Source organism: Labeo rohita, chromosome 16 (genome assembly GCF_022985175.1).
Source record: "Labeo rohita strain BAU-BD-2019 chromosome 16, IGBB_LRoh.1.0, whole genome shotgun sequence".
Classification (NCBI taxonomy): domain Eukaryota; kingdom Metazoa; phylum Chordata; class Actinopteri; order Cypriniformes; family Cyprinidae; genus Labeo; species Labeo rohita.
Genome location: NC_066884.1, coordinates 4,115,782 through 4,129,865, shown reverse-complemented (window position 1 = coordinate 4,129,865; position 14,084 = coordinate 4,115,782). Strand labels below are relative to the sequence as shown.

General features: G+C 31.8%; 1 protein-coding gene across 1 annotated transcript in view; it reads left to right on the top strand.

The window, feature by feature from the left end:
• The first annotated feature begins 338 nt into the window (after positions 1–338).
• LOC127178984 (inactive phospholipase C-like protein 2) overlaps positions 339–14,084 on the top strand; it is a 53,815-nt gene continuing 40,069 nt past the window's right edge. The window contains exon 1 of the mRNA XM_051132213.1: positions 339–932. Coding sequence (XP_050988170.1) covers positions 705–932 — 228 coding nt within the window. The 5' untranslated portion in view covers positions 339–704. The remainder of the gene's footprint in view (positions 933–14,084) is intronic.

The window sequence follows — 14,084 nt, the reverse complement described above, 5'->3', positions numbered from 1 at the left end:
AAATATTTCACAATATTACTGCTTTTGCTATATTTTGGATCAAATAAAGGCAGGCTTGGTGAGCAAAAGAGACTTACAAATCTTACTGTTCAAAAACTTCTGACCTGTAGTGTAGTTGCCTTTTGCCTGAATGTATTACAGAATTCACACAAATTAAAGTGTGAATCTAAAACCAACATGCTTGAGGGAGGGGAAAAAATTAGTCTAACTGTATTAATAACGTGTGACTCTCAACAGTTATTGAGATAAAGTAAACGAGAAGCGAGTTTCCTGTGAATTTCTCTATGTGACAAGTTGCCCCGGTCTCCTGCAGCATATTTTCTGACATGTATGCACTTCCATGTAATGCTTTATCTGATCATGTGTGTGGTGTGCGCGGCGTTTCGGAGCAGCGGCAGTGTATTTTACCGATGTGAAGTCAATTCAGCAGATGGCAGTATCTGTCAGAGCCGTGTGAGCGCCTCAACAATGACACTTGCAACATCGCAACACTGAAACATTCGAACGCGGTGCGCGCAGATACAATGTATCGAACCCGACAGATGCTGCCGAGCCGAAGCCGAAGCAGAAACGCCGACGAGAATTAAACCCGCGATGGCTCTCCATTTCTCTCTCACGTCTCTCGGGGAGCTCCAATCGCTCGCTACTCGAACCGACAGCTAATACTGCCAGGGACAGGCGGCTGTGTGCGTTACACGGAGCTCATGGCGGAGTTTGTCGCCGAGAACTGCGGGGTCTCATCGCCGAGCGGTGGCGGTGGGAAATCCGCCCAGCCCGATGATGATGCGGACGGCAGAGCTGCGAGCGAGGTGTCGGTCTCGAACGGGGACTGTGGACTGTGTCCACCCGAGAAGCAGGGGCTTGAGACGGCCAACGCGTCTGTGGTGCTGGACGGCAAAACTGGAATACCACGGAAGGCCAGTATTATTAAGGTAAACGATCAATGCATCGGCGTTTTTGACTCTTTTGTGGGCTCGTTTTGTGTCAAACCTCGCCCTGATGGACGACTACATCCACAGGTTTGGGGGTTTATGTTATGGATGCATTGAAATCACAGCCTTCAGTGAACATGTCATTGCTGTTTCCTCCACATCGTGTGTTCTTGTGATTTCTTGATGTACATCAGTCAAGATTAACGTTTGCATTTATTCCTTTCATCTAACTAGCGTCTTCGTGTTTTAAATGACTAGTTAAGAGGTGTATCTGTGGTTCACAGGTCAACTGTTCACATGCTTCTAATCCAGTTTTAGTTTCAACTGCTCATTATTTCTGGTAACAACCTCAATAGCTATTGGTACTGAAACAAAAAAGCATCTAACCCAACTGATATCTTTTCTTATGCCACAACTGATTGCTTTTGTGCTTACTAGTAAAAGTGGAGTATGCACCAGCAACTAGTTGGGAATTTGTTACCAGAGCATTGCAATAGTTAGTTATCAATAGTTAGAAAAGGAATATGTGCTAATACTGTAATGAATGTTGAAATAGCCTCACACGTCACATTTTATGCCAATACATGTTGAAATGGACTCGTGCGTCAAATTTAATGTCAGTTTTAATACCAGTGCCGTTCCAGACTTGTTTAGTTCAGATTATGTCTGTAATATTGAATCATGGGTAACGTGAGCCCTCGTGTGTATGCCATGATTGTAGGTGAAAGGGCTGCAAGTCTGTGAATTTTTGAAGCGTAAGTGTTTATTGGGGGTTTTTATGGTTAATTTAGCAGTTGCACGTCTTCTTCAAGGCAGCTGCTGCTTTAAGTGTATTTTTACAGTCTCTGGTGAGAGGCAAATTCACCGCCGTGCATTTGAAGTCTGGGATGAATTATTCCAGTGAATCTTCCAGTGGCCTCTAGCGAATTTGTTTTGAACGTTATTGGGAAATTTTGACCGTTTACTGTAGAAAGCTGTGACAGGAAATATTGCTCTACTTCCCCATGTTGACTGTTGTGGCACCATTTTGTCAGTTCCATCTAAAGACAAAGACTTTAACCAGTACAAGTTTGCCCAAACAGACGGACAGATGACATTTATATGTAGGTCATACGGTTGCCGAAACAGAAGCGGTCAGCCGCTGTCGCTCGGTAGCTTTGAAACAGCCTGTTCTTTTACTCTGATTTAGTTTTGGTGGCTCGGTAATGTTTGTATTTGTGCCATCTGTGGTCAAAGTCCTGTGCTGAAGCTGGCAGAAGGCTACAATGTGACAAATGTCGAATGGCTTGTTTAGAAGAGAGTTTAGATGTCGAAAAGGAAATGCTTTCCCTAAAGCTAAATTTGTTTTACTCAAGTGTTGCTTTTAGTTCCTGTACCAACTACAGTGTTTCCTGTGGAAAGATTTTTCAAGTGTTTCTCAGCTCAGTCAAACCATGTGGTTAGAACGATCATCTCAGGTGAACCACAGAGACGTGAACGGCCTTCTATGAGCATCAGCAGACTCAGTGTTTCCTACATTGTTTTTACAACAGGAGGCCTGTTTTGAGTGTGACAACTTGCTTAACAGTGACAGTTCTATTTTTTAGTTATTTCTTTAATTAAAATGCAATTTATTTAGGGCTGCACAATTTGAAGAGAAAAAAATCTCTACTTAATTAATTCATTTATTTGACCAAAAATGTTATATACATTCTCTATAATTCTCTGTTTTAAAAAATACATCATAAATGTAAATACATGTGATGATTATTATTAATAATTTATTATTATTAATAGTACTACTAAATAAAAGTACTAAATTTAGTATTTTGTAAATATTTTTAAATACTAAATAAATATTTTGTATTGTAATAAAAACATTTAATATTTGTTTATTTTAGTATTTAAGAAAAATTGTGATACTCGGTTTACAATTTTGTAAAAATTACAATACTAAAATTTTGGACTGTCTTGCATTTCATTTTCAAAACCAAAACTATCAAGCTTTTATTTAGTAAAAAAAGCACTTCTCTTTTGTTGACAACAGCTAGTTCATAACACTTTTCGAACTAAGGCACTGTTTCAGTTTTATTTTAATCAATCGTGCAACACTAAATTTATTTCAGCAAAACTTTGAAGCTCCATTGCAGAAATGTATTTAAAACTACATGGAAAAACCAGTATGATTTATGGTTTACCAAGTGGGCAAATTTTCATTTTTAACCAAGTATTAATTAATGTTTGTTGATTCATTTTGAGTCACTTCTAAATTAATCAAGAATTGAGTCAACTAACCAGCAGTTCAGTGAGTTGTTTGAGCTGATTCTGTGGCAGGGAGTTCAGTTTGGTTTGATTCAAACTGATTCACCAGTAACTGATTCAGTTAATCTAGTGGCTTCCTTTTCTGATTCTTGCAATGTCTCAGTTTTAGGGCAAAGCCCATCTGTGTTCACCTAAAGATATTCAGCAGACTGTAGATGTTCAGCAGGCTGTAGATGACTGTAGATGTTAAACCTGCTGATAGATCTACAGTACAATAACCCAGTGACAGACATACTGTATATAGGTGTGAAAGAACAGTATTGAAGCCTGTGCTCTTTTGTCACTGTTGGCGCTGAACTTTGAATCTCACTCCTCCAGCAGATAGATAGTGAAGGTATTGACATTTGTGTCTTGTAGAGTCCAGGAAAGCTCTGACTGATCTTTACCCTCACAATAGCCTGTCAGGATGAAGAGAACAAAGTATAGACTGTATCATTTTCCTGCAAGTTCTCTTTCTGTTCACCCTTGACATTTCCTGCTTTCCTGTCTCATCTGAAAGACTTAAGAATCATTTTCAGTATGTGCACCTGAGTTTTTACCAAAACATTCGGATGCATGTAAAATGCCACATGGAGACTTGCAATACATATATAGTCCAACCATAACACAGGCCCAGTCTTAAATTAATCAGACGATCCATCTTATTTAGTGGTCTAATTAAAAATCCTTATCAGCTAGACATGATTGTTAATATTCAAAGCATCCCAGAGAAAAAAGGTTAAGCAAAGCTGCTGATTAATTTGTGTGTCATCAGCATAGGATGATTCAATGTTACGTCGTCTACAATTATGTTCAAACTCGCTGAGATCTGTCATGCGCTGTTCTTTTTGCCATTTTAATGATAGGGATAGTTGGACAACAGACGGGAAATGACAGGGAGAAAAGAAGGAAGCAGGAAATGAATGACACAAGCCAGATTCAACTTGTGTTGCCCACATAAGCACCTCTGATAGTATTGTATTTCTCTCTTTTGTTAGCCGTTTTATTTAGAGCAGTGGCTCCATTTTATTTGATAAAAATACAGTAAAAATTGTGAAATGTTATTGCAGTTTAAAATGACTGTTTTATATGTGAGTATATTGTAAATTGTAATTTATTTCTGTGATGTAAAGCTGAATTTTCAGCATCATTAGTCTAGTCTTCAGTGTCACATGATCTTTTAGAAATCATTCTAATATGCTGATTTGCTGCTCAAGAAACATTTCTGATTATTATCAGTGTTGGAATTTTTTTTTTTTTTTTTTTTTAAGGATTTGTCGATGAATAGAGTTCAAATGAGCAGCATTTATTTGAAATTGAAATTATTGTTATTTTTAGGGTTTTCTCTGTTCAAAATAACTCCAAGTTGTTTTTCTTGATATATTTTGCTATATCAAGATCACAAGACAAATATGTCTTGATCTCAAGAAAGTAAGACAAAATAATATGGGCTTCCATATGTTTGAAAACACTTATTATTACTATTTTTGCATTTCTGTTTAATCCTGCAATGATCTTGGAAAACATCACTGCTGTGTTATCTGGCGAATGAATCAGCGCTGCATGTTTTCACATACGATTTCACACAGTTTCACCTCCATACTGGCAACTGACATGTGAATGGAGTTGAAACGCTGCCCAGTCATCAGAAATATACTCCTTTTTTTGGTTCTGCACATGTAATGTACTGCACATGTATTAACTTCCACATCTCCAACAAGATCCATCATGTTAATTTAATAGCAGTGGTAGTTTACGTACGGTAAATGCTGTCAAGGCTGTCATTATGCCAATTTTCTCTCTGTATAAATTGCAATTTAACTTTTATAGATGCATTGTGGCTTTCAAGAACCGTTCGAATTGGACACCGCAGGAGCTTTTGTAAGCATGCAACATAGTCGTTTTCTACCAGATGCACTTTGAACAAAGAATCAAAATTAAGCGCAATTTCTACTAGCAGCAGAAAGCGAATAAGCAAATAAAAACGTCCAGTCGTGTGCATTTCTATGCTGCAGGTACAGCAGATCTAGTCAGAACCTATGAGAAGTATTGTTAATGTCCTAACGTGCGGTTTGGTGTAACATGTTTTCTTCATTGCTGTCAGAGGATGTGGTTTCATCATTAACGGCCGTGTTCACTCAGGTCTCTGAGAGGTGTCAGCTGCATTAAGGCCAGGGCCGAGTTCAGATTTAGAAACTCTAACAACATTAAATTGCATAGGTTAAGTGTGAGGTTATGAGGAAATTAGTGTAAATCTCTAATTTGAGATTAAAACAATGACCTGACAGTAATTTGAGGGCAGCCCTGTTACTATAATGAGTTGCTATTTTTACTCTTCAGCGGTAAACACCCTCGTCCTTAATATAAAATGCTACAGACTGATAGCAGGTGCTGATGGGAGTGTTGTTTTTACACATTATCTCTGCTTTGTTTCTATAGAGCCATTATTCTCTTTTGAGTAAAACAGCAGTTTTAAATGGCTGTTTTGCTGACGTGAGGCTTGTGACAAAGAGATGATTCAGACCAGTCTGTGCCCTTAAAACACTGGCTGTCGGCCTTTTTCACATGCGTTCAGGAGAAGTTGTGAAGATGGAGATGGTCGATGATCAGCAGCTGAAATCAGTCACGATCATGCATCAGCACACCACAGATGACAATATTTATCACAGGGAAACTTTTGAGGCATGTTGCATGAACTTTTGGCACTCATTTAGCTTTTCAGATCCAAGATTTGACATTAGAAATTAGCCTAGAGTATGTTTATATAGAAATATATGGAATATTATAATGGGGTTGATTAAGGTTTTTTTAATGGTTTTGAAAGAAATGCTAGTTAATGTTAATTGCATTGAACTGACAATTTATTTCTTTTTGTGCATTTTGGAATTTTGTTTTTACCCACCATTTACACTTTTGATCAAAAATGGCTGGACAGTTCTTGTTGCTGTATTATGACCAAATTTTGGATTCAGCTGGTTTTCTTTCAATTAGCACAGGTTTTGCATTTTCTATTGAGAACTGATTGATTGTATGCCTCATTGGTCTCAGTGAGCTCTTCACCTCAGTTTTTGAATGAACATTGACAAAATTATCCATAAATAATGCCTTTTTCACTCAAAAATTAAAATGCATAAACACAGATCAGTGAGGTCTATGATAATCAGTTTCAAAAAGAAATACAAAACGTGTATTAATTAAAATATTGTGTAATAGTCAAAAATTTGCATACTCCTTGCAGAATCTGCAAAATGTTAATTATTTTACCCAAATAAAAGGGATCGTACAAATGCATGTTATTTTTTTTATTTAGCACTGACCTGAATAAGATATTTAACATAAAAGATATTTACATATCGTCTGCAAGAGAAAATAATAGTTGAATTTATAAAAATGATGCCGTTTAAAAGTTTACATATGCTTGATTCTTAATGCTGTGTTGTTACCTGAATGATCCACAGCTGTGTTTTTTTGTTTAGTGATAGTTGTTCATGAGTCCCTTGTTTGTCCTGAACTGGACAAAGTTAAACTGCCTGCTGTTGTTGAGAAAAGTCCTTTAATGTCCTTCCTTTTTTAGTCCTTCCAATAATGATTGTATGATTTTGAGATCCATCTTTTCACACTGAGGACAACTGAGGGACTCATATGCAACTATTACAAAAGGTTCAAACGCTCACTGATGCTCCAGAAGGAAAAACCATGCATTAAGAGCCAGGGGGAGAAAACTTTTGAACACAATGAAGATGTGTAGATTTTTCTTATTTTGCCTAAATAACATATTTTTGTCATTTAGTACTGCCCTTCAGAAGCTATAGAAGATACTTAAATGTTCCCCAGAAGACAAAATAAGTTTGATCTTAAAATTCAAAAAGTTTTAACCCCCCGGCTCTTCATGCATTGGTTTTCCTTCTGGAGCATCAGTGAGCGTTTAAAGCTTCTGTAATAGTTGCATATGAGTCCCTCAGTTGTCCTCAGTGTGAAAAGATGAATCTCAAAATCATACAGTCATTGTTGGAAAGGGTTCAAACACACAAAAATGCAGAAAAACCAAAGAATTTGTGGGACCTGAAGGATTTTTCTGAAGAACAACAGGCAGTTTAACTGTTCAGGACAAACAAGGGACTCATGAACAACTATCACTAAACAAAAAAACACAGCTGTGAATAATTTAGGTAAAAACACAGTATAGAATCAACAGTAATGTTATGAAATATTATTATAGTTTAAAATCATTTTTATGTGAATAAAATTTAATTTATTCCTGTGATGCAAAGTGGAATTTTCAGCATCATTACTTCAGTCTTCAGTGTCACATCCTTCAGAAATCATTCTAATATCCTGATTTGCTACATTATTTCTTTTTAAAATTCTTTGATGAAACTTTAAAAAGAACAGAATCTTTTGTAACATTCTAAATGTCTTCACTGTCACTTTTGATCAATTTAATGCATCCTTGCTGAATAAAAATGTGAATTTCTTTCAGAAACAAATAAACAAAAAACATACTGCTCCCAAACGTATTAATCATGTAGTAAATTTGTTCATTCCATCCATCAGCCACTAGCAGTGTTTTGTTGGTGAAAGCGCCGTTGTGTCCGTTAATAGGTGTGGTGCGCATTAGAAAGGTCAATGTGCACTTTGTGCTAAACACTTGTGTGTTAAACGAGTGAACTCAGTGCTAGGTCCGCCACGTTGTTCATGGTCTATTCATTGGTTGTGGCGTCATTCAGTCTTGCTCTTTATGTAAGCCACTTGATATGGATTAGATAGAAACCAGGCCTAATAGGCATTGCAGAGACGGATAGCGGTACATGCTCATCTATCACCGGAGAGGAGATCTTAACTAGGTGCTGCTGTGAACTGAGGTCACACATTCAGTGCCATGTACTAATGCCTCTTGCTGTATGTGAATAAATCAGTAGCTTGAACTGCTATTTATATATTTGACACCTTTTTATAAATGCACGGATTGTGCGGCCATGTTTCTTTGGCCAGTGATGCTTAAATGAAACATTTATACATGTGCTGGAAATAAATGTCCAGATCTGTTTTAAACAGCTTCTGAAAGTAGTTTTTTGTTTTTATGAGAAAAAATTCTTTTTTTTTTTTTTAAAAGACTGCGAAAATAGGGTGAATCTCACACACAAAGTCATATTTCACTTCAAAATCAAGAAAAGAAAAATAATATTTTTTCCAAAGACTATTAAGCTGATTTTTTTTTTGTAATATTGTAAAAAAAAAATTTCATGACTTTCAATTAAGTACATTTCCTTCCAAATTCTCCTAAGTCAATATTTTATTTATTTTTTATTTTTATTGTATTTCTGGTTATTCTCAATCATTTCTTATTAGAATATTTTTTGTATTATAATAAAAAAGAGTGTTTTCTTATGTATATTGGCTTAAAAAAATTGTAAAATATAGATTGATTTATTTTATATCAAATTTACTTTTGAACTTGATCAAAATTATAAAAATATGTAAAAAAATATAAATATATATATATATATATATATATATATATATATATATATATATATATATACATACATATATATATATATATATAATGTGTGTGTGTGTGTGTGTGTGTGTGTGTGTGTATGTTTATTTATTTTATGTAATGTTTTTATTAAAAAAAATCTTTAAAAATAAATATGAAAACAATTTGAACTTGGTAAAATATACATTTAAAAATAAATAAATATGAAAACAATTTGAATTTGTTAAAATATATTAATTAAAAAAATGGTAATTGTTTTTTGTTGTTTAGATGGCAATTGATTCTGTAATCCTAACTTTTATTTATTTTATATAATTTAAACTTGATAAAATATTTGTAAAAATTGGTAAAAACATCTTAATTCTGTAATCCTAATGTGTATTTATTTTATATAGTATTTACTAAATTAAAAAAAATAAAAATGTATAAATATAACAAATAATTAGAACCTGATAGAAAATATTAATAAAAATGGTAAATATAGATTAATTTATTTTATACACTATTTACTTTTAAACTTGTTAAGAAAAAAAAAAAAGTAAAAATGTGTAACAGTACAACTAATATTGCATTAATATTAAATTATTTAAATATTATTTACTTTTAAGGATTCTTTTATAAATATAAAGTTCAAAAGAACAACATTTATTTGAAATAAAAATCTTTTGTAATACTATACATTTTACTGTCACTTTTGATTAATTTAATGCGTCCTTGATGGGGGAAAAAAACCGATTAATTTCTTTCCTAAATAAATAAATAAATAACCCACTGACCCCAAATTTGAATAGTCATCTTAAATTAAAGGCATTACAATAAATGTCACCGTGTTGTATAAATATATTTCTACTATATATATTTACTTTATTTTAAAGCATTTTTTTATACATAGATATACACTTCCTTTTGCTTTTTGGTGTAGAAAATGACCCGTTCTTGACGGGCTTTGTCAGATTCACCCCTAAACGTGTCTTTACCCTGACTAAACGCACATGTATTCTTATTCAGCTTGTGAAGAACATACATTATAAAAGCCTGCGTCGGTTCAGAGGATAAAGAAGAGCCGCCCGGCATGGTGCATTCGGATTTGATTTTCATATTCATCAGGGAACACTTTAATTGGACGCTTTCTTCACAGGGAAAGCGCTTGTGTGCGAAAAGGGACAGGCGTGATTGAAGTGCAATAGCCACCCTGTCAATTCTTTACTCTGTAATGCAGGACTTAATTAGCAATCCGTGCCACCATTATTGAGCTGAGAGGAACACTTCACATGTTTTATGAGCGTCTCGAGAAGAGCCCTGCTGCTTTGCGGTGTGCGTGGGAGGTTAAAGCTGGATCATGATTCACCGGACGCGTCCCGTAGTGACCGGCTGAAGATCCTTTAAGCTGAGAATGCGCAACTTTGGAAAGTTTTTGTCCTCAGATGTAGTTCATTTGAGATCCCTGTCGTGAAGGTCATTGAAAAAAAAATCCCCTCAGATGTGAAACTGTTGGATGACCAATATTGATTTTTGTGATGGATTATGCTGTGCATTTATAGCGGTCAACCGTTTTGGTACACAAATGAACTTATTTACCCAGTGCATTTTTATTTTTGGTATGTGCATCCCTGTATATAAACTGGCCAAAAAACTATCTTGTTTTAAGTTTGAAATGATGGAAAAAAAAAATTCATATGAATTTTCATCATCTCACAAGCATATCAGTTGCTGAATTGTAATTTTAATTAATTTTATATTTACTGAATTAGAAATAAATAATTTGAAAATAAATATGGAAAAAATAATTTTTAAAAATCATAAAAAATAGTTATTTAGATAGCAACTTTATTCTGTAATCCTAACTTGTTTATTTTATGATATTTACTAACTTAAAAAAAAATGTTTAAAAATAAATAAATATGAAAAAATAATTTGAACTTTATTTTAAAAAAAAAGGTAAATATAGATTCATTTATTTTATGTAATATTTACTTTTGGTAGGGAAAAAGTAGAAAAAATACATTTAATTATTTTATATAATATTCATTAAAAAATAATAAAACATTTAAAAATAAATAAATATAAAATTTAACTGATTGAACTTGGTAGAAAAAAATGATCAAAAATTGTAAAAAAAAAAAAAAAAAAAAAAGATGGCGACATCTAATTTATTTTATATAATATTCACTAAATTAGATTTTTTTAATAAATATGAAAAAATATCAACTTAAATACTGATAAAAATAGGTAAATATAGGTATTTATTTTATATAATATTTACTTGATAAAAAAATGTTTATTAAATTTGTAAAGAAATAGATTTATTTATACATAATATTTACTAAATTAGAAATAAATAATTTGACATTAAATATTAAAAAATAATTTGAACTTGATTTAAATAAATGATAAAAAAATATATATATATATAGATATTTAGATAGCAACTTCTTTATTCTGTAATCCTAACTTGTTTATTTTATATAGTATTTACTAAATTGGGGGAAAAAAAACTGTAAAAAAAGATGTATTTATTTTATATAGTATTTACTAAATTAGAAATAAAATATTTAAAAATAAGTAAATATAAAAAGAATTTAAACTTGGTAAAAAATATTGATTAAAAAATTCTGTAATCCTAATTTGTGTTAATTTTATATAATATTTACTAAATTAGAAAAAAATATGTATGTATATGTAAAAAAAAAAAAGATAAAAAATAGTTTCCACTTGATAAATATTGATAAAAAAAATTGGAAAAATAAATTTATTTATTTTATATAATATTTACTAAATTAAAAATAAAATAAAGAAAGAAAGAAATATGAAAACAATATAAACTTGATAAAAAAAAATTGATTTTTTTAAGATTTATTTAGATAGCAACATCTTTAATCTCTAATCCTATTATAGTATTTTTCACAAAATAAAAATAAAATGTTTGTTAAAAATGAATGTTTGTTAGATATTTAAAGATTTTTTTAATTATCTAATTGCTGACAGTAGATGAAAAATGATTGTAGCATTTGCTTTTATTACTTAGGCTAGTACTTTTTCGTATACAATCTGCTTACTTTTTTAATGGTCTGACTAATAATTTATTTCATTATTTATTATTAAAACTGTCATGCAGAAACAGTAAACTATTAATTAAAGAAATGTCAAAATAAAAGACACATCAGATGAACAGAAAAACTTAGCAATAATTTAAAAATGCCAAATATCCGGTACATTAAAATGTTGTCCATTTGGTTTTGGCACACAACTGTAAATGTTTTACAGTTTCTACCGCACTGAGGTGTTTTCCATGTGGACGGTTGCAAAAAAGTGAAGTTGGTTCTGAGAAGAGCTTTTGTTTGTTCATGCTTTATTTTTCTGTTGTTATCTAATGCATGTTTAATTGTGGCTTAGGTGTCCAAATACTTTTCAGGGTCACTTCAATGCCCACATCGCTGGAGAGGCTTTTAAAGCGATATTTCCCGGGTTTGTTGTCATGTAATTGTGATTAATGTGTGGAGTGTATTAGAATCCAGCAGATGTCAGCCCTTTTTCTCAGTAAAGCACTACAATCCGTACAGCAGTGTAATCACAAAAAATGACATATTGAAGACTAGCGGATAAATAGCGTCTCCGCGGTGGATATCTGCGAGGGACATGCAGTTCACAATGGGTGCAAAAAGGCAGAAAAAACGACTTTCAATCCATTAGGGACTTATAATCAGGTGGGAACGGCGAATGGTCTCTTATCAGACAAACACAGGAAATTTTGAGGCAAAAATACACTGGAAATCCCTCTGTTGGATTATCTTAATGACTTTGTCCCACGTTCTCTTTAATCCCTCAATTAACATGTGTGCGCTTTTATCTTGCAAAAACTTTCAGTCGCGTGTGTTTGGGGCGACCGAGGAGCTGGCAGCGAAAAGAGCGACAACCAGCTGCTTGTGAATCATTTATTTATTTGCAACCTGATTTGAAACGCTTAATTGAATTATGATCGCACAGGGCATTTCCCTCAGAGTTATTTTTGTTTAAGTAACTGAACTGTTTGTTTGATGCTCTTTTAAATCCATACTATTAATTTTTATTGCATGGTTCATAAGAGAATAATATGAAAGAGTTTTTTAAGGAAAGAAATCACAGGTGACTAGAGTAAATATTTGGACAAAGTTGTAGTGTCATACTTTCCCCACTTTATTAATCGTAGTGCATTAAGACAATGTTTTGTACAAGTTTATTTTATGTAATAATTTTGAACTTAATTAAAAATTTGATAGAATTTGGTACAAAATAGATTATTTTATAGTTTTTAATAAATTAGAAATAAAACATTTTAAAAAATAAATATGAAAAAATAATTGTAACTATATAACATAAAAAAAAAAAAAAAAAATATATATATATATATATATATATATATATATAAATTGATAAAAATAATTAATTTATTTTATATAATATTTATTAAATTAGTAAATATTATTATTAACTTTATTTTATATAGTTTTTACTAAATTACAAGTAAAACATTTAATAAATACATATGATTTTTTTTTTACCTGATAAAAAATATTGATAAATTAGAATTAAATTAAATAAATTTGATTCATTATTTGAGATAATATTTAATTTAAAAAAAATTACAAATTTGAACTTGATTTTAAAAAAAGGTTACAATAGATTAATTTATTTTAGATAATATTTTCTTTGGAACTTGCTAAAATATAGATAAAAAATTGGTAAAAAAAAAAAAAAAAAAGATTAATTTTACATTTTGTATAATGTATACAAAATTGGAAGTAAAACATTTTTATACATATTTTTGGATTTCTTTTTTATCATTCTATAAATCAGACAATACTGACAATATATATATATATATATATATATATACAAAAAAAAACATATTTTTGTAATAAAATGTTATACAAATCAGATCAGTGATGTATCAACAAACATCTAATTACATAAAATTAATTTTGAGACAGCTGTTGAGAAAACAGCTTTTAAATGTATGTACTGTAATTAAAATCTGTAGATGCAAATAGATAAACTGCAATTAAATAAATGCTAAAATGTGTATTTTGGATGACCAGTTAGAAACAAAACAGCCCAATGTCACAAAAGAGCAACTCTAAGTTTGAGGAATAATATTAAGATTATGCCTAATATGATACGATGAAATTCACAAAATATTCATTTAATGTAATTCAAATCACAGAATTCCTAAGCACCCTTAACTGAATTCTTATTATAATAATGTCATTTGACAAGGAATGTTGGCTTTCATGTGAACCGTAATCAAATTGTGTGCATTAAAACAATGAAACGGCTGACTTGATGCCAGCAGGCCTGAAAGGATCTCATTATGTAACTGGCCAGAAATAGACTTT